Below are 27,085 nucleotides of genomic sequence, written 5' to 3' on the forward strand. Positions count from 1 at the left end.
CCTTGTTTTTTTAATCAACTGCACCTGTAATGAATAAAGAAGTTTGCCTTGACTGAACAAAGGTTTTCCTGATTTAGGTCAGGAGATACCTGGTCCAGACATTTCAATATCTGTTGCAATGTTCTGTAAACTGCTTTTATTCTCACATAATGTTGCTTGTTAATTGATAAATAAAAAATGAAAATTAAACAAAAAAAAACACACCAAAAACTGGCCAATATTCCTAAAAGCGTATTAACTTAATCTGAGGCTTTTTTCTTTCTCTTTCTTTTGTTCAGGAAGCTTGTGCCCCCTTCTACCATTAGAGTAGGAATAACTATTCAAAAAGGTCCAATCAGTGTGGAAAGGTTCTTCTCCTGGCACAGGGAGTCAACTCAGTATAAATGCCCAGCAGTGGCCTGCTGCGGCATTGGCACGTGGAGCTGAGGTGGCGGGGCTGGAGGTCACAGTGTGAGCTGGCAGAAGCTGGCAGCCCAGGCACCCTGACGCCATGTCTCACACCACCACTGGGAAAGTGCTGACAGACAGACAGCAGGGATGTGAAGGTGGAGGAGGAGGAGGAGGAGGAGGAGAGAGAGAGAGAGAGAGAGAGAGAGGGAGGGAGGAGAGACAGGTCACTGTGTAACATCTGGTGCTCACAGGTTTACTGTGTACCCTCGTGCTCTGAAGACAACAGCCCCAGCACACAGCCCACTCCAACCTGCGCAGGTGGCCCACAGCAACATTCAAATACTACCAGGCAATATGTAATATTCAGCAACCACAGCGTAATAAGATGTGGAAAGAGAAGGAATGAGTAAAGTTTCTATGATGCCCTGCAGCAAAAATAATAAAATGCCACTCTTTTACTTAGGAAATGCCTATATTTTAGGATGCATAAAGTTTAAAGCAGTAATATAGATCTGTTCCGTATACATTTTATGTTTTGTCTGATTCTTATGAGCAACAGAAACACAATTGTCATGCTGCTCACAGTTGGATCGAAAGGCCAACTTGCAACTGGGAACCCTGCAAGCAGAAGGGGTAATGAATAAATACAGAAATAGATACATAAATAAGTAAGAGCAGTCCAGCTTCACTTGGGCTTCACTTCTCCCTGTTGTTCTTCTGCTGTACAGGCTGACATGGGGTCGATAAGGCAGCCAAGGAAGGAAAGGAAAAGTATAATGGAAATAGAATATATGGTAAGTTTCGCCATGCTGCATCCTGCACTGAGCCGCGCACACGCTGCTGCTTTTACTGTTAATTTGTCCTGTGACTCACACTTTGAGGTACTATTGTTCACATCTTTCAAACTCTGAGTGAAATTCTTCAACAGACTTAAGAAAAGTTTGGATTGAAAAAGTAAGTCATCTGCTATATTCCCAGTATGTGATGTAATCCCCTTGGGATTTCAAAGAGCACGCTACTGGGCTGTGGATACTGCAGGAAGTATCTTCATCTAATTTCACCATACTGCATGGCAGCAAATGTTGAATAGTAAACATTGTTCTTTACATGTGGAATTGATGAACCTCAAGCTTCAAGCCAACACCAAATCTGAGACCACCACTACTACTGCAGGAGCACTGCTCACTATCTTTTTCTTAATCCTATGTTTTGACAGGGAGTTAATAGACACAACACTGCTCTATGTGGAAACAATGAACCCCTTGCTTCTAGCCAACGCCCAATCAACTACTAAATTGCTGTGACTCTGTTGCCATGGTAAAAGGGTGTAAACAAGGCCAAAAATTCTTGAAGCGGAAAGCTCCTCTAGAAAGCTATAAAATCTCCAAGCTCACTAATTAGTGCTTTAGGGGAGAGACATTTCCAGTAATTTCACACTGTCCGTGACCCCTTACTGGCATAAGGCAATGACACAGTTGTTCAATAAAGCCAGAGGACAAAATGTCAAATGCAATAGACAGTAGCTAACTCAGCATCAGTGTCTTTTCCTCTCTCTGTGGTTATTGCACAGATTGAGAACAGCATCACCATTAACTAATGTGATCTCATGCTGCTCCATGAAATGATCTGTTATCATACAGAGAGTGACTGTAACGTAGTGACTGAGAGAGTAAGTTAGAATTATTTGATTCTTCTTGATGTTTAGGAATGTGAGCATTTTCAGTTCGCTTCTGATTTCACAAAACATCCCGTTAGCAGCATGTGGGCACCAAAGCTCACGCTCAAGTTAAAAACTAAATGAAGCAGACAATAGTTAAAGATTATGATGAGGTCTAGCAAAATTACACCCACAATAACCTCAACTATAACCTCATCGCTGAGGACAAAAATCCCAAGCAATACGAATAAGATGTTATATTGAATTCAGTATGCTGCTTGTTTCAATCAGCTGTTCTCCCTGCTGAATGGGTGAGCACATGACAGGATGGTCCTTATAAAGAGTCTCAGTGACGTCCTCTGGAAGTTTGACTATGCTGAACAAAAACTGAACAGCTTGATCTTCTATGCTTCTATGCTTTTATAAAGGTCTGCTTAAATATTTTGGAGATGAAAATATTTGTGTATCAAGTAGAAAATGGCCTCATGCATGATTGAAAACCAGGGAAGCTGCCTTTGTTTGTCTTCATGAAGGTTAATAATGGGTATGGTGGATTATTTTTTTCTTCATCCACAGGGCAGAGCCTGAAAGGTAGACGTCAGCTCGTAACTTGTAAAATCCACAGTGGTTGTTGGGTAATTACCCAGACTCTAAGTCAGCAATTTTCAATCAAAGCCTTGTTATCTACAGCCAACTGAAACAAACACTAACCCAGGTTTTGTTGTGCCCTTGAGTAAAACAATAAAATCACAAGTTACTGCTATGAAATATTTAGTGGCTAAGATGAAATCAATAAATCAGAGTTAAAGAATCCAAGTCACACCACCGGTACCAAGGTGATCACAGAACAAGATACTGTTTCCACCTTTCAGTTTCCTGCATGTTTCACAGGAGCTGCGCTAGACTTTGGCTTCGATACCCCGAGGAGCTTCCGTATACACCTTACAGTGGTAATGATTACTTGGTTGGCACTGTGGCTTGGCTGCTGTTCAGTCTCTAGGTGCTCTGTGCTTCTTCAGCAGGATAAGAGCGGCTCTACAGAGCACCAACTAAACAACTGTGAGTAAAGCCAGCAACTATTAGCATTAATCTGGTTAAAACAAGATGGACCAGCTTATAATGAACCTGAGAAGACATCCTGATGAGAGCGCAGAGCTACGAAGACAACACCTGTTGAAAGACAAATCCCCTTAACACACAACAGTTGCCCCCCCCTCCGAACTACACAAATAATCTTTGTTTTAATGTTACACAAAGTGACATTACATATATTCAATTGCTCCTTCGAGAAAATGGATGGAACAGAAACTTAAAATCTGAATATCCGCCCAATGTAATGCCACCCAAATTTCCTCCACAAAGATAAAAACAATTGGATAAATAATTCAACATGCTGCTTAGATGTGCCTGTGCAGATTTAAGTTTTTTCTTTTTTTTCCTGTGCAGATTAAAGTGCAGTTACAATAGGCAGGTTGCAGCAACCAAGTGGGTGTGACACGGCGCTGCCGCCTGCCGCCAGCCTTGATGATGTGTGGATGAGACAGCACAGATACACTCACACATGTATACAGAGGGCCTGTACTTTTCACATCCATTGGCCAAATCCAATTTGTTAAGACCCTTCTACGACTCACTTACGAAGCTGCGGTCAATGAAAATAAGATTTCCGTGATTGGACATCCCATTATCCCGTTCGTCCAGACCCGCACTGGGGGATAAAGCAGGGCTGAGATGGATGCCCACGACAGACCGGAGCTGCGGCTCCAGCAAGTCCGCCGCCTTTCAAAGGGTAAAAGCCTGACATATTAGTCATAAGTGTTCTTTAAATTCATTATCATCTTAACACGCCAGCGGCACAAGTGTCAGGGGGAGGGGAAGCCCTCTCAAATGAGGTTAGTGGATCCATTTTAAGCTTCACAAGTTGCTGTGCTGTCCGCCGTGTCACACGCAAGTCTCAAGACATGAAAAACATCCCCTTCTGTAATGAGGTTGCACAAGCTGCTTATAATGCAGCTGGGGACTTTCTGAGGTTAATCAATGAACATCTTCTACATTATATCTGTCCATAGCCTGTCTGATTTCTGATACAAACAAATCTGTTTATGTACATATATAGTACCAAATAGTTACAAATCCATGCGATGGTTATTCCCAACTACAGATCTCACAAGGATCAAAGTAGGCCTACTTTTTGTAAAAAATAAAAAGTACCGAGTACAGAGTGTATGCCATCAGTGTGAGGCGGTGCTCATTTTGGTTCATCTTAATGAGGTGACCTCACTGTAACCTTCATGTGTGTGTGTGTTTGTGTGTTTGCATGTATAAAGATGAACAAGGTTATCCACTTGAATCAAAAAATGCTTTTAGTACATTTTTATGACAAACCAAATCTAATGAGTACACAACTTCTGAGCACTATTCTCCATCCATTATTGTGGAGAACTGCAGATTGGACAAACAGCTATTTACTGATTCACACTAAAATGTGGAAAACTAAAAAAAAAAAAAAAAAGGAAAAACAACAACAAAAACAACACACACACAGATATATAAGGTGTTTTACTGTGCTATTTCTCATTGTTAATATTAGTCTTTCTCTCTGAGTATGTTTGTGTTTTTCACTTGTTTTATATCCTCAGCTTTAATAGCTGTTTATATTGTTATTTGAGCAGCAAGAGCAGCTGCGCATTGGGATCAAAATAGATTTTAAAGTTACTTATTTCATGATCACTGCAGACAACATATACTCTTTTTATTCTAAAGAGTCTTTAATCACACTGCTCTCAAGCACAGCTCTCTGCTCTGGGTGGGATAAGGCAGACAGTGGTGACTCAGGTGACTTGTCTTTCAAAATCAAGTCAAGACAGATACACAGAGACTTGGCAGCAGCAACAAAACACAAACCAACAAGCCAATTAACACTTTCAAAGCTCAGCACACATCCTTCCATTAGACATCCCTAAGCAAAAGCCATAAGTATATTTTTGAAACACCGTTCTTCGTTTGTTCGTCTAAAAAAGAGCCTTTAACACCTCAAAATCATCCTAAAATCACCTTTGGAAGTATTACACACACGTCTGAGGTGCCATTTAAAGAAGAAATAATAAAACGCATCTTTAGACAGGAGAAAAACTAAACAATACGGTGGACTTGTTAATTATATTTCACAGCAGGGCAAAAAAGCAGGACATTTTATAACACAACGTATGCGTTTTTAGTCACATTGAAAGCTTAAGCTATTGCAATAATATGGGTCAGTGTCTACCAAATGCACACAGAAAAAGGAAAGAAGAAAATGTAAGAAGTAAGAAAGAAAAGTACACAAATGTGTTTGTTGATGTCCTCCAGACAACATTGGCCATACAGCTGTTCAGTTGGAAGCTCACCTCTTTCTCATGATACTGTAATGCAACTCGTCCTCCTGCTTGATGTGGGCATGATCCCCACTGGCCCGCTCGCTGCCTTCGCTGTCGTCGCTGCTGAAGATGGAGGCCAGCTCCTTCTTGGGTACCCGGTTGGGGGGAAGGGGGATGGTGCGTTTCTCGGCCAAGCGGCCACGGTTCTGCACAACACAACAGAAAGAAAAGAAGACATTTTAGTAACAGAATTAACTATTCCTAGATACTAGTAGTAAACACGCACTAGCGTCCTCAGAAACCTGTGCTTTTTTTTCTTGTTATAGCCATTTGTACATGTCTTCTTAAGTTGTGACGTAAGTTGAGTTCTCTCTTCAAATGCAAATCTAAAAAGAAACAAGTCTCCAGTGACTTAGTTTTATTGTGCTGTATTTGTCAACTGTAACACAACAATTGTAATGCACCACATGCATGAAAACTAGTTAGCAAACAAGCCTAAGTTTTCTAGCCTGGCTCTCGCCAGACCCTTGTAGTTCCGCAAAGCTACGCTGAGCTCCACACAAGGGTCTGGGACTGCTCCATAGGCGATTCATTTCAGAAGGCGGGGCCTTGTAAAAAAAATCTTGTATGTGATTGGATAAACCACTTGTCCGTTATCTTGAATGACGTGCTACTTCAGCCACTCACTGCGAGCCGCCATTGTTGTTTGACTCAAACAGTCGCTTCAGCGCTACGTCACATCTCAGAAATTCCCGCCCGGCGATCCTGATTGGTTCATTATTTTTTGCTCCGGGGAAGAAGTTTGCATTGGCCTCGAGTCCAGACCCTTGTGTGAAGCTGAGCGTAGCGCCTCTGGTGGAGCTTTGCGGAACTACAAGGGTCTGGCGAGAGCCAGGCTATAAGTTTTCAGCACTTAGCTAAAGTAGGAAGGATCTGACCAATCAGAAGCTCTTCATTATCAGCTGATTTTTCTTACAAAAAAAATGATCAGTACATCACAATCGGCGCTTCTAGTCACTCATCACTTGTGGTTAATATGCTGGTGTCTGCAGCTGAGAGAAGTACTGTGTGCTGTGCAGTGTAATCCCACCTCCCACAACAGGCAACTAAAAAGGATCATGTTGGCCCTATAGAACTTTTACAATGTGTGTAAAGAACGTATATAACGTAGGTCATACGCAGGGCAGAAGTGATCAGTATCGAGGGGCGAGTACTGAATTTGGTTCTTTTATTGGTACCGACCGAATTCCCAAGGTAATCCCAAGAAGCGATTCCCGTAAAATCAAGCCGGGAATCGGTACCGTATCGGTTTAGATGTAGGCAAAAACAACAACCAGGGCCTCCCTAAACTAAAGGAAATGGATAAATGACTCAAAAAGGTGACTGAAAGTCCAAATAATCAGCTAATGGACAATTACTTAAAATAGATGGATATTGTTTTGATATTTTTATATCATTAATGGTGTTACAAGATGTGACTATAATCATGTAACATGTGGTAATACATCAGACAAAATGTTTGTGACTACTAAAATAATCTCACCAAAACCTTAATTAATTTACATGCTTTCAGCAAAAACTGGTTAAATAGCCATGATATAAATGTCAGTGTAGCTGGCACCCGTTAGCCAAACTGAAACCAAAACAACATAATCTGAGACTGACACTCAGCTTCCAGTCAGATATCATCAAGTTGTGTGTGTACTCTTTGTGAATAAATTATAAAGTAATTATAAAGTGACACTGGGAAAAAAAAAAAGTCCAACTCTCTATGTTAGGTCAACTAAAGCAACTTCCCTGTTTCCAACACACCAGAGTTTTCAAAGAAGTTGTGGATTTTTCTTTCCAAAGCTGTCAGGAGTAAGTAGAGAAAAGAAGGGATAAATAGGAGACTGTGGCCCTAGGGTTGTTGGGAAGTGAAGCTGGATGACCTTTAATGTGACCTGAAGAGGTCACTGCAGATTAACGTGGTCGTATCACAGAGACGGGATGAGGGGAAGCAAGGGGGGGGGGGGGGGGGGGGGGCAGAGTAGAAATGAGAGCAGCGAGAGAGGGAGAGCTGCAGTCAGTCAGGCCGCAGTTGGAAATGATAGAAGAGCATGGGGATGACAGGCTGAGGAGAAAAGTTAACAGAGGAGATAGGGAGACTGGATGTGGGTTTGTACAAGGAGAACAGAAAAGGTGAGGGAGAACACAGAAATGAGAGAGAGGATGGTGAGTCGAAACATGAAAGAGAAAGCTCTGCAGGAGTGAGGTCTGTCCGGTGTGGGAGAGTGGACTTGGATTTGAAACTATATTCCCCTCTGTCTCTCTGTCTGTGCCTACATCACTGCTCTTACTCCCGGACGCCTTCAAGCCCTCCAGCTATCCTTACCACCACACGCAACCCTGCTCTCCACCACTCCTTCCCGTTCCTGCCTACCCCTTCCCTCACTCCTTCCATCCCAGGAGGCACAGCAGCATGAGTGGCAGACGGGGGCAGGAGGAGGGATTTAGGGGCTCCTAGCCAAGAGGCAAACAGGTGCAGCCCCTCTGGAGTCTCTCAAATGGCAGACGTTAAGAAGAGAGTGAGGGGAGGAGGGGGGCAGAGAGATGAAAACATCCCCCAGGATGAGCAGGCCACATAGTTGTGCACATTTCTCCCCTTTTTTTCCTGCACCTTGCCAGAAAAGAGTTTTTTTTCCTACTTTCTTCTTTCCTTTCAGTGCTTTCTACACGTTCTGCTGCTGTATTTTGAGGACACTGGATTATTTTCTGATTCCTCTACTACTTCCACACCAGGCCTCGCTGATTGGACGTTAGTGCTTGGGCAGTAAGACGGCTTTAGAGTGGGGAAACCAGGGGGTAAACATCACATCCCAACAGCAGAACAACCGTCCCCTGTGGATGCAGCCACAGTCCTATCTGTCAGACACACATCTGTTGAATAGTAACTCTCCACCTCACGTTTCTTTATTGCTCTTTTCACAACATCAGGGAGAACTTCCTTTACACACACACACACACACACACACACACACACACACACACACACACACACACACACACACACACACACACACACACACACACACACACACACACACACACACACACACACACACACCTGTTCCTGTTCCTTAGAATTCCCCTCCAAAGCAGGGGATTTTACTTGGAGCAATATAGTGTATACAAGAATAGTTTGTCTAAGAGCAGTCGTGACTGTAGCTGTGCGTGTGTGTGTGTGTGTGTGTGTGTGTGTGTGTGTGTGTGTGTGTGTGTGTGTGTGAGCATGTAGACAACCACCCACATGGCCGTGACATACCCAAGGCTGACAGCACCCCACCACCCCCCTCCCTCCCTCCCTCCCTCCCTCTCCTCCCGGAAAGCCCCGATCCTTTCTTTAGTGGCACTGACGCAGAACTGGGGGTGAGCTCCCACTGCTTCCGGCAACACTTCCGCAGCACGGGGGAGGGCTCTCTGAAACAAAACACGAAGCAAAACACACCCCTGGCAGCCCACGTAGGAGCGCTGAAAGGAAGGGCGCCTGAACACTCGGGCTCGTACGTGCACACACAAACACAGGCGCCTGCATGTGCGCAGAGAGAGGCAACCTTGCTGTGTGTGGTCAACCTCCTTTCAGCCATGGAAAAAAGTCTCTCATAAAAGTCCCACTAAAAGCACCTCTATGAATATCGCCTCCCACGCTTTCTGTCTGACAGTCAGGCAGCCAAGAAATATATCTGGGCTTCACATTAATACACACACACACACACACACACACACACAAAAGATACACAGACATACAGATGCATGGGGACACACTGACCGACTACTCAATCTAGTAACAAAATACTCATGACGTAGAAATTCAGAAACACTTTCCATGAACAGTCGAACACTCTCTTCACACACATTCTCATATTCATATAACCCATGAACTTTATAGTTTGGTGACATATTAGCGTTCAGATAGCATGAGCTGTAAAGAAAACATACTGACTTAAGCTATTCTCATTATCCTACAGTGTGTCAAACAGACTAGTGCTCAGTCCACCTTACTAAACACCATTCACTTCCACTGATGTTCAATATTTCTGAAACAATCTATTTCACTACATTGACGGTACACAAGAACATTTAGAAGTTACAAGATTACTGTTCATTTTGAAGTAAGCAAGAGTAATGATAATGAAGTTGAACCAAATTTGGAAAGTGGAGGAGATTTGATTTACAAAAAAAAAAGAAGAAGCTGTAAATTAAGAGGTTTCTAGTAGGTCAATACCATAATTTTAGTTTTAGTGAATTTTCACATAATTTTAACTGCCTACCAAATTTCATGTCTCCCACAGACTTCAATGGCATTGAATGCCATTTAATGTGGTGGGCTGAGATTTACTGAGGTGCAAGATGCACTACATTAATGTGGGCTTACTAAATGTATTGAAAACAATCTTGAGAAATGGCAAGAAGTCAGAAGTACTCCGGTAAAGCCTTCGTGAGCCAAAAGACCTCCTCTGCATACATTCTCATTTCATAACAGGTAGATCATACGGACAATAAAGCTTGAACATTTCAAAGAAAAACATTTATGTAGCTACAATGTATTGTGAGTAATCAGCCAAATACATTCCTATAGCTCATTTAGGTGGTGTGCTGAATTCATAAATCCATAGCAGGGGTTTGGTTTAAAAGCAACAAAATGGTTTTGTAGTGAAAAACAATACAGGCTAATATCACCGCTACAACACACATTAGCCCACAAATTCAAGCAGAAATTATAAGGCAATCTCATGTTTTTTCTCTAAATTTATTTCAGACTTCTAAATGAGCTCTTGGTGGAAAACAGCACTAATAAGAGTGTTTTTTTTTTCTTTCTACTTGCGTTATTTCCTGAAAGGTGCAGTATCCTGCCGCTGGCTCCAGCCAGCATTAGTGAGCACACACACACACACACTTACACACAATCACACACACACAAGCACACACACAGCGGTAGCCGCCCGTGACATTCCTGCAGCTGCGGCGCTCTCTCTCCCTCGCACGCGCCCCCCCAGCGATCTCCCTGGGGGACGAATGCCTAATGAGTCACGCGCCTGTCTGCCGTTACCTCGCAGCGTGTGTGTGTGTGTGTGTGTGTGTGTGTGTGTGTGTGTGTGTGTAGGCGGGATGGAGGGTCGACTTGGCGCGAGCACTAGGGGAAAGGGGGAGGGGGAATGAGGAGACGACAGAGTGGGAGAGAGGAAGAAAAAATGAGCGAGGGGAGGTTGGGAGAGCGGGGTGAAGCGGTCATTACCACGCTCACATAAGAGCTCTGAAACAAGGCCAAAACAAACTATTGGTCTGCTGTGTGTTTGTGTGAGCCCTGGATCCAGTTCATCACAAAGTACAAATTATGAATTCTTCACTTTGTTTAGTCTCACCTTCTTATCTCCTCTTCTCTGACTCACCTCCACAGATTTGACACCCTGACATGTTCACAGGTGCATCTTTGAAGGCCTTGAAGGCGTTTAGATAAACATTTATAAACTTTCATCAAATTCAAAATGCCTATGCAAACATGACTAATGTAACTTGATTACTATGCGTAATCACATTAAAGCAACAGATTGATTAAAGTGTTTATGTGGTTTGCTGTGAGCAGGTTTCCCCAGTGACCTGATGATGCTGATTTTATGTATCTGATGGTCATGTTATGAAGTCACCAGTGGAGAAGACAAGGTTTTTTGCTTCTGCGTTGGCGAATTCATCTTATCACCACTAACCATGATACAATGTGTGTATAGGATTATACATTTGCATCTCCATGACCTCTGGTTTACTTTCAGAATCAAGACAGTGGAAAAACAATCGAACAAGACATGGTTTACTGGTCCAGGTCACAGATAAACTCGGAGACCCTCAACTAATCTGGTCATAATCAAATTATTAGTGTGCACGTCACCACACTTACTGCAATATCTGCAACAACAGCAAAGATCAAGACCGGCTGTGAATGAACTACAGATACAGTACGTAATTAGAAACATACTGAACTCTTCTGGGATTAAAACATGTTCATATAGGGACTGTTATTCTCAGAGACACAACGCAACTAAGAGACTCAACTATAAGTGTGTAATATAGTATCTACACAATAAAATTTAGAACTTTTCACATGTAAAAGCACATTAATCTTCGATGAGGAAATATTTTTCTGTGTTGGTAACATTTACAGCTCATCAATAACTCACTAGGCTATAGTCAGACATGACTAAATTTGTCAACCTGTCAGTCAATCTGGATATACTCAACACATTTCTGGGATGCAATAGGAAAACATCTGCTCTCTGCTGCTTCCTATCAATAATGATGTCATTATTTGTGGTGACAAACAGGGGACACACACGAGCGAATCTGTAAAAACCTCACAGATTTTAATCTGTAATATAGACTAAAGCAAAGATGAGTGATGAGTGTATAATTTAACATCTGCCATATTGTTGCTTGGCAGCAAAAATACTAACAACCAACAAATAACGAACAAAATCTATTTTTTCACAGAAAGGATGAAAACAGGCCGATTCTGCATTGTCAACAGATGTGACTCAACAAATCTGATGTTTCATATCTCAAAAGATGAGCGTCTCCGACCATGAGCTCATCCACCTTATCAAGTCAAACTCCTTAAGTGAAAATGTTCTTGGCAAAATAAATCAGATCTGATTCAAAATAACTGTGTGCGTGCGTGTGTGTGTGCGTGTGTGTGCGCACAGACTTTAGGTAACACTTGGTTGTTCAAGGCCGTGTGAGAGAAAGAGAGAAAAAAAAAGTGAGAAAGCACTGTAGGGCGGACAGGCATGCGACCAAGTCCCCCGCCTCTCCCCGTGCACACACGCACACGTTCGCACACACACAATCTCCTGCACCCCTCGGCCCCCACGCGCTGAGTCGAGCGGGCAGTTGCAGCCCAGTGGAGCGGCACAGGGCAAGGAGGGAGGAGGGGGGGGGGGGGGGGGGGGTGGGGGATGGAGGAAGGAGGCGGCAGGGGAGGTGGGGGCGAGGTGCACAGAGGGCGAGAGGCGGTGATGTGGAGGGGAAGCAGGGCGGGAGGGAGTTGGGGGGCTGCTGGGGCAGCGCTGGGAGGTCAGTGGCGGTGCAGTCAAGCATGCCAGTGTGCCTCTCGCTCTCCCCTCTCCCTCTTGTTTCTCTCTCTCTTTCTCTCTCTCTCTCTCTCTCTCTCTCCTTCCTCCTCCCCTATTCTCTCTGTGTGTCTCTTGCTCAGTGTTTGGATAGGCTCACCAAGGCCGCCACAGGGGAGCTTTACAGACAGGTAATGACTGGGTCTTTCTCTCCTCTGGCAAACACAGGGGAAGTGGAGACGAGCACGAAGATGCGTTTGGTAAACTGGAACTCTTCTGATAAGACTAAGATCCGATCCTTTAAAAGTGCAACACACTTCAACTAGGTCCATTAAGTACAGTTAACAACATATACTGCTTAACTTCATAAATCACATGGAGCTACACTTTATGAACTGACAGTAGGTAAAAATTAGGAAACTCAGATGGTTTTGTTCGTGGGCGTTAGTACGGACAATTAAAAAAAAGTTAGCTGACGGTTTGGGATTCATCAATCTCAAATTTTTCCCATACTTTTCAGCTCATTATTAGTATTAAAAAATATTATCAATATGTGGTAACCTTCGTTTATATTTAAAGTGAATGCAGATTGCGGCACTGTAATTATTAGGAAAACTTTATGTATTATGTAACTATTGCTGACAAAATTTCATAACAGGCAAACACTGAAATTAAAATTGAACACCATTACTGAGTTTCACTTCCTAGAATTCCTGGGCTTATATATGGTGTAAGTGTATTGATGAATATATGATTAGAGTTTGCCACTACTGTCTGCAAAGGCCTGATGTGAAAGGGCGAGACGGCCACTATCACAGGAAATGGTGATGAAAAAGAAACACAATCACTCACACTCGCACACTCTCAGCCAACCCAGATGTTGGAAGGAGGGAATTTAGAAATATCACAGTTGGCTTTGTCGTGATAAACCACATTTGGCTATTAGAGAGACGCTTCAACTTATTTTAGATGCCTTTTGACAGGGTCCGCGCCCCAACACACGCTCACTCAGTCAGAGTGGAAACATGCACAACACTTTTTGGAAGTCCAGTCCACACACTATTCAGCTCCTTATCAGACTCTTACTGAGATGAACGCTAATGGAAGCTAATAGCTAATTTGCTAAAATAAACTTTATTTGAACTGAATTCTTCAATTGAGTTCAAATGAAAGACAATGAAAGGCACATGCACATATGCAACACATGGCCTAAATGCAAACTGAATGAGTGTGGAACCCATTCCAGCTGTTATTGATGCCTATCAGTGAGATTACGAGCCACAGTGAACCCACAGCTCCTCAGAAGACACTTAATCCCTAATTTGTCCAATACACGCTAAAAGATGCTCACAAAAGTGCACAAATAACACTCCACGTGATCCACAGTTTCTGCACACTTCTGGGCCAATGACCGATTCCAGTGTTACCATAGCAACGTAGCCTGAACAACATGCGCATGCACACGCACACGCACACACACACACACACACACACAACACATACAACATAAGCGGTATACAGTAGGTAGTTGATGTATGACGCCAACAGCCAGTTATAAAGTGCGTATGTGTGTGTTTATGCATAGATGTTTGCATGTGTGAGTGTGTGTGTGTGTGTGCGTGTGTTTAATTCTACTTTGCAAGCGGAGCCCTTGATTGGAGGAGGTCTTTACGAGCCGGAGGAGGGGAGTGTAATTTCCTCCCGGCCTCCGCCAGTTCCGCTGAAATAACAGAGCAGAGGAAGCCCAGCTCTCCCGGGAGGAGACACACACACATGCACACACACACACACAAATACACACACCCGAACACACAGCAGGCAGGCTAGTCGACCAGCCATCATGATGACAAATAATCACAGACATGCACTGACACATATGCACGTGCACATGAAAACACAAACATACAGAGCTGAAAATGCGTATATACATGTAATCTTGAGTATAATATTGTATAGATGCAAAAGATATGATACGCACATTTCCATGCACATACAAGGCAACAACCTAACAACTTCAAGCAGCAACTTAAAGCTGAGCGAGTGAGTTAAAGCTGCCAGGAGAGAAATCATTTAAGCACCTGATTATGACATAATGACAGGCTTAATGGAAATATAACACACAGCTGACAGCTGTCATAAACAGTGCATCAATCATAACCTGATTTCATTTGGGAGCGTGGAAAACATTGTTATGATCATAATCGTATTTCAATTCTAAACTGTGGAGTGGAACAACAGTTCAGTTTGTGCCGTGTCATTATAAACAGCTTGTGCCTCGGCCGCCACAGCAAATTAACTTCCATGGGTTTTGAGCAGGCAGGTGAAATGTCTTCCCACCAGCTGCTGCAGTTTTTTTTTTTTTTTTTTTATGATCGCTCGCCTCATGCCTATAGCGAAACAAGATCACTCAAAGTTCAGCCGTCAAACTTTCAAAATAAATGTCTGCATGAGGTAATTTGTGTCAGTAGGCAGGCATACAGTGTGTGTGTGTGTGTGTGTGTGTGTGTGTGTGTGTGTGTGTGTGTGTGTGTGTGTGTGTGTGTGTGTGTGTGTGTGTGTGAGAGAGAGCGAGCAAGGAGAAGGAGAGCTCATCAGTGAGGGAGTGCTGGCTGCCATGCCCTGAGGGGAGTCAGTGGGGAGAGAGGGAGACGCCAGTACAGGCCATACAAGTCCCACTGCCTTCCCTCCTCCGCCTAACCCTCACCGCCTTCCACACAACTGCCAACATACTTAGTGTGTGTGTGTGTGTGTGTGTATGTGTGTCACGGTGGTATTCACTTGGTGGGTTAGACTTCAGGCTTCAACACCAGACAGGGAAAAGGAGAGGAAGGCTACAACAACAACCTTAAGGCTCTCATATCCCTGCTTACGTCAATAACTAAGTTTTACTCCGTCACAGCCATAATTGAAGTGGAACTACACAAGCCCTTGCAAGCCAAAAGCCAATCACTCTGATATCTGTAATGAGCCTAAACACAAGCAGGCATGCTGAGATTCAAAAATCCTTCTGTAAAAAAAAATAAAAAAAAATAAAAAAAGACATGAGCATTTGTATTATCTGTTTTCACTGCCCCCAACCGCCCTCAGGAAATTCGTCTTGGCTGAACCCTATGTGTTAGGGTACAGGTCTTCATTCTTGGCTGTGAAAAATGTCACCAGTTTACCTGTATCACTCAAACACCTCCGGCTTATCTAAACCGCCTTTGCCTTGCGTGCCTCGCACACAATAATCAGCAGTAGCCACGCTCAGTAGCTCGCTAAGCCTCTTACACCCTTCCCTCAAGATTAGTGCTTGGGAGCGACGACAGATGCGCTTTGTGGTGAGAAAAACACACACGCAAAGACACACACACACACAAACACACACACACAACCCGCCGCACCTGTGTGAACAGATTTGGCGACGGTGAGCCGGCAGTGTGCTTGCTCAAAGCTGACACAAACACACAGACAAACACACAGCGGTGATGCCGCAATCGTGACACACCTGCAAGGCCTCGAGGTTTGGCATCATGCCCCTGGCCGAGCCCTGAGGGAAGCACAAGGCAAACAAAAGTTCAACAGCCAGGTGAGGAAACTGATTCAACGGGACAGAGGAGCTCGACCAACAACACCTTGCATCAAGAAGCCATACCGGACAGCTCAATGCCTCCCAATAAAAAAGGCTGTCTGATACTCTGCGTCTGTTGAAAGGCTGAAAGTGGATTTGGTATTCATGCTGACAAAAATTATCATCAAAGTTGACATGTGTGCCTGTAGGGTTTTCACCATCAAGGTTACAAAGAGAGACAACACACCAATATACTCTCATACACACACACACACACACACACACACTTTTATATGATATCAGTCTCAGTGACATGACACTAAAATCAAACACAGTGTGCCAATGCTTGCTTTCATTCTGGCTAAAATACATCTAAAATCATATAGGGATCTGATCTGTGAGAAAAAAATACATAAAAGCATTGATCATTAATTTAACTGAGAAAAAAACAATCACAAAAACATTTGTATTTCTCAACTCTAAAATACAAACTTCAGGCTCTATCAAGATTTTACCAAATACCAGACGATACAGAGTCTTTTAACACTAACGTTAGCAAAATATCAGTTTATCCATGCAGCTCTCAACAAGCACTGTGATCTTTGACAAGTTGCAGCATTCACTAGAAATCCTTTATCACCACAGGTCACGATCAAGCACCTTTATCTCTACAGATCTACCGCAAAGACGTTATCCTTAAATCTAATAAAAAAACATTTCCTCAGAAGCATCTCCTTCTCATCACACTGACACAACAAACAGAGATGCAGCAGCAGCCACACCGGTATGACAGAGGAGGAAATATTCTTACCACTGGAGATGAAATGCGACAACCAGGACAATCACAGATTGGAGGGTGCACCTGTAAGATTCCTTTGGACATGAGAGTCTTGAGACTTTTCCCTGAAAGAGAAAAGAGAGACTTTCAGGGAAAGTGTACCACACATTCAGTCCAGCCAGTAAACTTGTCTCCCCCCATGACACAGCATATGATGAGGATTTATCAGGAACGGGCCCATTTCTTCAGTCCACCATCATCTCAGTACTAAAACTTTTCAAAATAAAATATATTTTTAAATAAATAAATAAATCAACCAAAAAATAAATAAAATACACAGCACATACCTGGAGGACTCCGAACCTTCAGACAAAGTTTTCTACATTTTTGCCATGAACTTTAATGCTACCCATAGTCCAGTGTGGTGAGCCAGAGAGACAGCAGCCTACTGTCATCTGTTTATAGGAATCGGTTCTATATTAAACTATCAGGCTATCATTCTTGACCTGGGGGCGACACCCTCCCCCCCACACATCTTAACTCGTGTCAGCTCTGCCTGAATAAACCTGCGTGTGCGTGTGCGTGTGTGTGTGTGTGTGTGTGTGTGTGTGTGTGTGTGTGTGTGTGTAGGGAGTGGGGGGGCTGTGGTGTGAGAGTGCGCCAGCGCCACGCGTAATTATTGCATAAAAATACTGCGCAATAAATGTTAACATTAAGAAATAGAGTGGGCTACCTGGACAATATCCTAGTATCCATGCTGCCAGTGTTGAGCCCAATAATGTAACAAACACCTACAAGGCTTCACCGTGGATATGAAACGCAACACGCAGAATGACCATTTAAAAAAATGATCACAATTAACACTGATGTCTATGTTGTATGTTTAAAAAAATCTTTCTCTAACCTTATATAACATGCGCAAAAGTGTCAACACCCATGCACAAGTGCAGCCTCGGTAAACGGAGCGAATAATCACATAACGAATAAGGGGAGAGAAAAAAACACCATTTAACTATCACACAAAATGATCTATGTCTAACTTTTCACCTCAGTTCCGGTGCAGTCTACTCTCCAAATGCCCCGGTCTGGTGAACGATCGCAGCCTGAACTCTGTGTCAGAGCCTCGGAGTGTATGTGGAGGATATGCGCCCTTTCTCATCTGTCTCCTTACGCACTGACTGTTGTAACCCTTTCACTCCAAAACTCAGCACCGAACCACGGGACCCAAGTTTGCACCCAGAATAAGCGGCGTTGAAAAGTGTTTAATTATCGGTAAAGTGTCCGTCACTTAACACGTGAACCGCGAGGACGGTGAAGGTTGTTCTTACCTTTGTGTCTAATACTCCGTTTCCAGTCTTTGGCAGTCTCTCGTCCACTGACAAACTGGAACTCGTTGGGGGTGAGCCACTCACCCCTGTATTTAATTGAGGGTCCTTTACTGCCTTGACACAGTTTATTGATATAAAGCAAAGCCTTGTTTTCCCCGCACTCCACCTCGATGCATGGCTCCCCGTTATCGAAGAAGGGCTGAAAGTCGGGGATGGAAGAGAACCTCTCCAGCATTAAGTCGTCCGTGTGATGGTGGAGATGCTGGTGATGCAGCGCCGAGTCGTGGAGCCCCAAGTACGCGCGGTGATGGGCGAAAATGTGGTCGTAGGGCGGCGGATGCGGGGTCACCACGGGGATAGCGGTGGCATTTAAAGGGGCCAGGTATTCGGACTGGTTGAAAGCAGTCAATGCCATGTCGTCTCCATCCAGCCTCTCCTTTTTGATGGCAGGCATGTTAGTGGGAGCGGAGCGCCGATAACAAGTGAAAAGCTGCTCGCCCGATCCAACTTGAGCGTCCTCTCCGTCTGTGAGTTGGGCTGACCCAGACTTGGAGACGCGCCGCTTGGTTTTACGCAGAGCCCCCGTGTCGCCGTGAGACAGCGGTCTGTTGAAGTTGCCGGATAGATGCCCATTCAGTAGTTTCCAGCTCGCAGCGGCAGCAGCGCTCTCCGCCAGCCTCACAGATCCTACCTCCCACATTTAATCACACTCGCTCTGTTAATACCTGACATGCTGGGCAGCCCTGAGCCCCGGACATTATGTTACCTACGGTGATCATTACCAGTCGCAGCCACTCGTCATGTCTCTTATTTCTTTGCCTTTGGGGAAATTAGAAGTAAGAGAGTTTTTTTTAATACTCTCAGAGCACAGACTATATTTTAAGTCGCTTACAAAAACAACACACATCCACTCAGTTAAAGGGAGTTTACACGTGGCCGAGATACAATTTCACAGCCAATAAAGACATTAAAAAAGAAACTGATACGTTTCTCCTGTTAGGCTAATTAAACTAATGTGGCATATGGCATTAATCAGAAACGTAAGCCAAACACATCAGGCTTGGTATCCCTGAGCAGTATTTGCGCTAAATTAATACAGATGAAAGTTTGGAGAGAGTTGTTTTTAACCCCTGTGTATGTCGTTGAAGTCACGCTGAAGTTCACAGACCCAGACCAAACAAGATTTGCACTCTCCGCCGCTTCTCAACTTGGCCCATTTAAACAGCGGAGGCTCGGCGAGAGCCACACACAGAGGAAGGGGGGACTGCGAGGGACGGCGCTTCAGGGCTAAAATGGAGGAACCGTCATTAGTGAGGAAGTGAAGTCATCTCCACCCATGCAGCTGATTCTAAAACTCGTGACAGCTCCTTTGTTAACATTTACAGTCAAGAAACACCATACGTTGATTTCAGGGTAATCTGAAGTGATCACTTCTGATTTATAGTTTCATCATGTAACCCCACCCCCTCCCCCCATGAAGCAATAACTTGTACCAACACCACCCATTAATATGGACAACAGTTCTACGGGCTTTTATTTCCCTTAAAGAAGAAGACTAACTCAGGACACTTGATGGTAAAACCATAGACGGGTAAAACATCTTCAACACTGAATATGCAGCCTGATTTGTAAATGTCACAGGTCTCTACATCTACTCTTGACATCTACGCCAGGTCCGCAAAGAAGGTGCGTTATTGTTTCTCGTTGCACCTCTTCATCCATACACATATTTGTTATTCTCCGTCTACAGCGATACCGTCGTGCTCTCTCTCACCACATGAAACCGCTCACCTGCTGCAGCTGCTTATGTGTAGCGAGCTAAAACGGCCCGAATGCGTGTACTGCGCTCTCAGTGTTAAACCCCCCCTTAAGGTTTTACACAAAGTTATAGTTAAACCTCACACATCTTCAAAAAGCTGTTATATTTTAGGTTTGCTTTGGCCATTGTCCCTTTCTTAAGATGTACAGAGGATTTCTGTGAAACCTGTTGATAATTAAGCGCAGTCGGTTTGTTTTACCTTACCCTGTTTGTAACTACAAAAACAAGGTCTAATACTGATGATTGACTTTGAAGTGGTAAAGTAGTCGCTCAGTGGAGATGTGCTCTCTGACTCTTGGGACCTGTGTGTGAGCCCTAAATGAAGTTATTTTTAGTCTGCCTCATTTAAATATGACCAACAATGTCAACTTAATGTGCTTTTGTGGTTCAACAGACTGTTCATTTAAATTTGTTTATATTTAACTTTCACGCAAATGAAACGGCCTTGATCGATGCTCTTTGAACTGCCGTCTGATTCAGTCTTGGGTTACAAACAAGTAGAGGTGTAGAAAATTAAGAACAGATCACATGCGAGTCTAACACTACGAGTTTGTTGCTTTAACTGGGAGTGAAACCTCCTAAGCGTGGAGAGCACTTTCCCTCCACGCTGTCTGCAGGGCATGTTCCCCTGAGCTCCTGGAGCTCATGAGCAGGACCACATCTGACCCCCATCAGTGGAGAACCACCCAGGTGGATCCACCACCAACACATGGAATAGCCATTCCAGCAGCAGAGGTGGGGTCCAAAGCGCTGTGTGTCAGGGGCCTATAAATCAGGCCAAACTGCCTCTGACACACACAGGAAGGAGGCACACCACACCGCAGGCGGAAGTGGTGCACGGGAAGGCCAGAAACCACAGGCTGGCCAGAGCTGGTATTATGCCTAGAGCCAAGACCAGGCAGGCAGGCAAACACATGGCCAGCTACATCACCAAAAATGATGACAGACTATATAGATTGACATTTTTCCTTTTGGAGCAGAGGGGCTCTGGTGACCGAAGGTAATGGAAACAGTGGGTTGGTGGATCAGGAAGAGACAAAACTAATTTTAAAATCACTGCTAAAGAAAAGAAAAAGAAAAAGGTAACCTGACATCACCTATTCAAAAGCTACCCGATACTTTTACAGCTTCAAAAGGCAACATTTTTCACCCAAACAATAATGTCACTCTCCATATGTTGTAGAGTACACTGAACAGTAGCGCTGACATAAATCATAAGGAGCTGACATTTATGGTGTGTGTTTACAAAGCTGTTTCTAGGAAGTGGAACACTGCGTTTCAGATGAAAAGCTCTTTGATAGCATCGTTATCAAACCAGCCCTTGCCACATCGAAATGTCTCGATGGAAACCTTGTTGATACATCCGTGGGCGTTGGGAGGTTGCACCGTCGGGAGAGCCCTGATGAAACCAGTCATAAAGGGGACACCCATGCCCACTCCTCCACCCACACTCCATCCTTGACTGTGACTCATGCTCGGTGGCTCATAACAGAGGGGTTCCCCAAACTTGTATAGTGACGACACTTCAACTTTCACATCTTCAAAAGTTGGTTTGTGTTAACTGAGTCAATTTTTCCATCAGCCATTGTGTCTTTTTCATTAAAAAAAAATGTTTGATGGGGAAACCTCGTTTAACCTTTCTACCTCACGTAACCTTTTCTTACTTTTACTACAGTGGAGATGAGTGCTGTGCACCTGAAAATGTCACAGAAACCACCACACCTGCTCTGACACTACATTAATTTACAATGAATTAGGAAATCCCTATATCATATTACAGTAAATGAGTATCTTTCTAGGTAAATTGTGAGTTAGTTATGTTTATATTGCTTATATCTTCTCACATGGCACAGTTGAAAGAGCTTTTAATCCAGGTCCAAAACTTGGGTTGGATGGATCCAAATATTCTGTGAATAATATATTTAATCTGATTATCCCGTTTAAGTAGACTAGGTGTAGTCTTAACATTCATGCTCTGATACCCCTAAATGGATTAACAGTAAATTCATTGATGCAGTCGTACAATTTACTTTTTGTGACTAATTTCTTCAGTCAGCCATCTCCTAGGTTTCATATGTACTGTATATGTGACAGGTGTAGAATGACTTAATTCAGTCAAGTGATGGTAAAGTGAGCCTCTCACTCAAAACATAACAATACAAGCTACTCTGAGGACACTGGTTTTCCCCTTCCTACCCATATTCTCAGGGTCTGACATCAAAACATCGACATACATATCAGTCCAATTTCACCCGCAGGAATACATATCTACACTAAGGATGGATTTTTCTTCTCCTCAGGTGAACAATATAATTCATATGACCTCTCTAATGTTAATGTTATATCAAACAGATAGATTACACTGTTACCAGTATTGTAACACATTCAATTCAAATCTCTTTCATGTATCCTGACAGTATATGACTCTGAAATAATGGCATCATAATCATTTTGCTGTTTAGTGTATTGGACAAAACTTGATTTGAATTTCTTTATTGTGGTATGCATCCATGCAAACTAAAAGGCAGTTTAGTAAAATAATGCGTGATTAATTAACACAAGATCTGCCTTTTTGGGACAACATTGTCCTATAGAGATATACTGTGCTTAGAATGAATGTTAAAATTAAGATGTATGTACATATTTGTATGAGTCACCATTGTGTTGTTTTCATAACTTATTAATCTTATTTCAATTAAATGTTCACACTGTGCAGGGTCAGTGAAAAAGTGAAAAGCTACCATCAGTTCAGATTCCAAGGTGAGAAAGATAATTAAAAGTACAGTGATATGAGAGGGGGAAGAGCATGAAACGATCAAATGATGATGATGATCATTGATAAGTGACTTCAATTATTAATCAAGCATTAATTCAATGTATTTTCTATTGGTCTACAACTCAATCTAGAGTTTACTTCTTGGAGCACTGCTGTGGATAGCATGCGGAAATTAGTTGAGGCTTCCAGCTCTACAACATTTCAGTAGTTTAGAAAAAACAAGCTGATTTATAAACCAAACACCAGGCTACTACTGGACTTAGATCACTCCTAATTCTGTAAACCGTAATGGATGTTTACTGAAAACGGCGAGGACGGTTACTTTGCCATGTAATGAGACACAAATTCTGTCCTTCCTCAAAATGCATTTCATGTCGGTTCCTTCCTCTAATCGTCCGGCGGGAACCCCCTTAACGCGGCCCCCGCCTCTGCGCCGTTGTTGGCAGCAGCCCCGGAGCCGCAGCGCTGCCGGCGGGGGAGAGAGGTAATAAATAACCCGGGGAGAGGAGCGGAGACCGCCGGGCGGTGCACAGTCTGACCTGACAAATACTCACTGGAAAACCATCAGAGAGCGAGAGCCCACCCCTAGTGCCTGGAGCCAGCCTTTCAGACATGAGCTGCAAAATATATAGGCCTGCCCCTACTGGAAAAAAAGAAAGGAAGACAGACAGAAGCGTCTCCCTCTCTCCCCCCTCCCTCCACATCCAGACACCGCCGGAGACACGGCGAGAGTAATTAACTATTTAAAGCAGAGTATGAATTTCTTTAGAAAGCGTATGCAGTAAGTCTTGTCCAAGTTCCCCACAGAAATATCAAATGATAAACACGCCAGACAAAGTTAAAGAAAAAGAAAGAAACTTTAGTTTTGCTGGAGGTGTTAAGCCAAAAAGATTGAACCCAGTTAGTGTAAACTTAACCCACAAGTTCCTCTTCTGTGTAACTTTTCAGGAGACAAAACACCCAAATGTTGTCAGTCAATTCCTGTGAAGGGTTTGGTTGACCTTAAGTTAAAGAACATCTGCAGTGGTACCTAAATGTTTTGGTTTTACCTATAAGGTGATAATGATCATGTTTTGATTTGTGGCATTTACAAAACTGAAAAATCACATTAAAATGTTCAACAATATCTCTTTCCGTGGACAATGTCATTTTTATTAATTCACAAACATCACAGTCAACAGGTATCACAAGTAGAGTAGCTTCGGGAATTACCTAGAGTAATGAGACAAGATTTTAGGAATGAAACAGTTATGTTGAATTTTTTAAGATGTAATTTTCAATTGTGCCTTAAATAAAACTCCAGTCAGATGGTACTGGTGTGGCCGCAAAGAAAATTACGAGTTTGATATCTCAAGCCTTCATCTCAAGATGAAGCCTTCTCCATCTATAGAGCAAATTAAACAGAAACTATCTGCGTGGCTACAAATCACGAAAAGCATGTGAGTAATTGTGTTGTTAGTACACAGGGTGAATTAACCCTTTCGAGTCATATACATACAGTAATTGGTCAGGGTTAGGAACTTAAAGGGATAGCTCAACATTTTGGGCAAATTGGCCCATTGCCATAATCCCTAGGAGTAGGTCTGTTACCTTTAATTGTCGGTGTTAGCTATTTTTATAACGGTGGAGCAGAGCTGCGAGCTGCTCAAAGCTACGCTACGGAGGCTCATGGAATTTCTTGGTTTCCCTCATCAAACTCATCAAATACCCAATCCAAAAACACCAAAACGCTCTCGTGGACAAGTTGTGACCTGCACATTCACCACGCTATGAAATAATAACGGAATGTTACGAGACGGAGTTGCTTTCGAGGTAAATTCATGCAAAACCGCTGATGCGCGTTGCCTTCAGGGGCAGTTTTTTAGCAAGCAGTCTTTGCATTTACCTATAAAACAACTCTGTCTCGTAACCGTTATTATCTCATAGCGTGGTGAATGTACAGGTCACAACTTGTCCACGACAGCGAGTTGTTGGATGTGTATTTGATAAGTTTGATGAGGGAAACCACGAAATTCCATTAGCCTCCGTAGCGTAGCTCTGAGCAGCTCTGCTCCGCCGTTCTAAAAATAGCTTGCACCGACAATTAAAGGTAACAAACCTACTGCTATGACTATAGGGATTAATGCAATGGGCCAATTTGCCAAAATGTTGAACAATCCCTTTAAAACATCCCATTAAGGTTTAGGAACAGACTGTAGTACCTGTGATGGGATCTAAATTCTGGTGCCCTGCATGAACTGGACGCCCTGCGCCCCGATCGCCACCCCACCTGTACCTATAGCCTATACCGACATACACTGGCAAAATGAAAATAATCCCAATGAAACTGGGCTGAGAGAGATGATGGAACCATGTATTAGACTTCTAGGCCATGATGAAATGTCACATTGCGACATATTATACTGGAAATCACCTTGATTCTAATTCATGGTGCAATATTTCATCTTCCTCTACATTTTTATAGCACTTCCTATTTCAGTGCCGTTTGAGAAAAGCAGAGCAGAAGAAGCTAGACAACACCTCTTGCTTCAGGTCAACCTTCTGTTGTACTGTAGCTGTTCGTTAAGTCTATTTGCTCTTTTAAAAAGGTGCTACCTTTGCTGACTCATTCCCATCTTATGTAGAAACTTCTCAGGGGTCCTGGAACGAGTTCAGCTCCCCCTAAGCTGGAATTTGAGGAATTTAATATCAGAAAATGATTATGGAGATACAGTCTCAGGGCTGCGATTGTGCTATGTTAGCAGACATGGAGAAACATCACACATTAGAAGGGGAAAAATGTGGATCAGAGTGCTGAATTTCTGACAAGAGTCTCTGGAAAGCACTAAATTTGGCATTTCAATACCCTCCATCTGGTGGTAGTGCTAAACACCACATCATATTTCAAAACTTTTCATTCTCAGTATGTGTCTCTAATTGCTCACCAGGCAGTGCTTTTGGCCACTGTGCACAGCCTCCGAACACCCGTCCGCTTTTTTTCAGTAGGGTTTAAGTTGAATTTCCCCTTCGTTTTAGGTTTCAAAACATTTTTAACAGCGTCTGGCCCTGTAAGCACGGAGACACCTCTGTGCTATTTTTATGGTATAACTGGGGCCTTAAGCTAAATCTTCACCCGAACCCCGGTCCAAAAATTCCCCAAAAAACTGTTTTAAAACCGAACAAGTATGGGAGCGCAGGACTGCGACTCCAGAATTTCAGAGTTGGCAAGCAGGCAGAGTAACATTAGACCCTGGGGGGGGGGGGGGGGGGGGGGGGTTTATGCTGTCGTGCCGGCGCCCTTGGCCTCCCCCGGCGGATCTGGGGGGTCAGGCGGCTGTCTGTGATCCCACACAGCGGCTCTTCCACATGGGATTTATTTTCTTGCTGGATGGGCAGGCAGGCGGCCCAAGAGGATTCTCATTTTAGACCAGCGTCTGTAGCTGTCAACGCCAGCCGACAGAGGCGAGCGGACACCCGACCCCGAGTATCCTCCCTCAACACTCCCCTTTGGACTCCCTCCCCTCCTCCCTTTATTCCCTGTTCACACACAAACACACAGCACAGAGACAGCACACACACACACACACACACACACACACAAACAGGCACAGAAAATAATGATTTCTCGGCCTCTCATTTTGTCTAAATGAATTTTTCACTGGTTATGATGAGGATGGAAATTATAAAATTAGGAATTCTACAGGTTTTTTTTTCTGTTTTTGTATTTAAACACATTTTGCATTTCAGGGTCCTTATCTTTGCTTATGAAGCTCGGCGGTGAACTCAAAGCTTCAACCAGCAATGAGCCAGGTCTATCTAGCAAAAAAAATGCACAGCGTCTCCCCTTCCTCCCCAGCGCCGTTAATAATTTGTGTAGTAAAAGATAGCGTGCCTCTCTGAGTTTGTGGGAGTTATTGGCACAGTATTCCCCACCATATTTGTGCGAGGCAGTGATAGGAACATAAATTATTTCTTATCTCTTCCGCAATCCATTTTTCAAAGGGCTCACTCTGTGTTTGAAGGGTAGCAGCGCCAACAGCCAAAGCCCAGATAGTAGGCTACATTAGCCTTCAAGAGATTCGACTTAGTGATTTCGAACAATGCAATAAGAACAGAACTCATTGATATGAGCACTGCCATATATGACCACAATTTAATACCAAATTAGGCGCCTGGAATCAAACAAACAAAAGATCAAAACTATGTCCAGCAATACTGACGCTACAAAGACATTGTTTTGACATCATTAGGTTAAATACAGAGCAGTGAGGAGCAGAGCAGAGCAGTATAATTAAGGATCTCTGTGGTAAGAACTGGACTGCCAACGGTCTGATTCAGATTCTGTGAAGTAC

At 43.4% G+C, this 27,085-nt stretch overlaps 1 protein-coding gene across 2 annotated transcripts in view; it reads right to left on the reverse strand.

Annotated features, from left to right (window-relative positions):
* samd11 (sterile alpha motif domain containing 11) overlaps positions 1–18,994 on the reverse strand; it is a 50,196-nt gene extending 31,202 nt beyond the window's left edge. For both annotated transcript variants that reach the window (XM_083975153.1, XM_083975152.1), the window contains exons 1-3: positions 18,160–18,994; positions 16,865–16,956; positions 5,434–5,609 (exon numbers count right to left, since the gene is read on the reverse strand). In XM_083975153.1, the coding sequence (XP_083831279.1) occupies positions 5,434–5,609; positions 16,865–16,956; positions 18,160–18,859 (968 nt within the window). In that variant the 5' untranslated portion in view covers positions 18,860–18,994. The remainder of the gene's footprint in view (positions 1–5,433; positions 5,610–16,864; positions 16,957–18,159) is intronic.
* Between the last annotated feature and the right edge of the window lie 8,091 nt (positions 18,995–27,085).

Source organism: Trachurus trachurus (genome assembly GCF_905171665.1).
Source record: "Trachurus trachurus genome assembly, chromosome: 7".
In the NCBI taxonomy this organism is placed as follows: domain Eukaryota; kingdom Metazoa; phylum Chordata; class Actinopteri; order Carangiformes; family Carangidae; genus Trachurus; species Trachurus trachurus.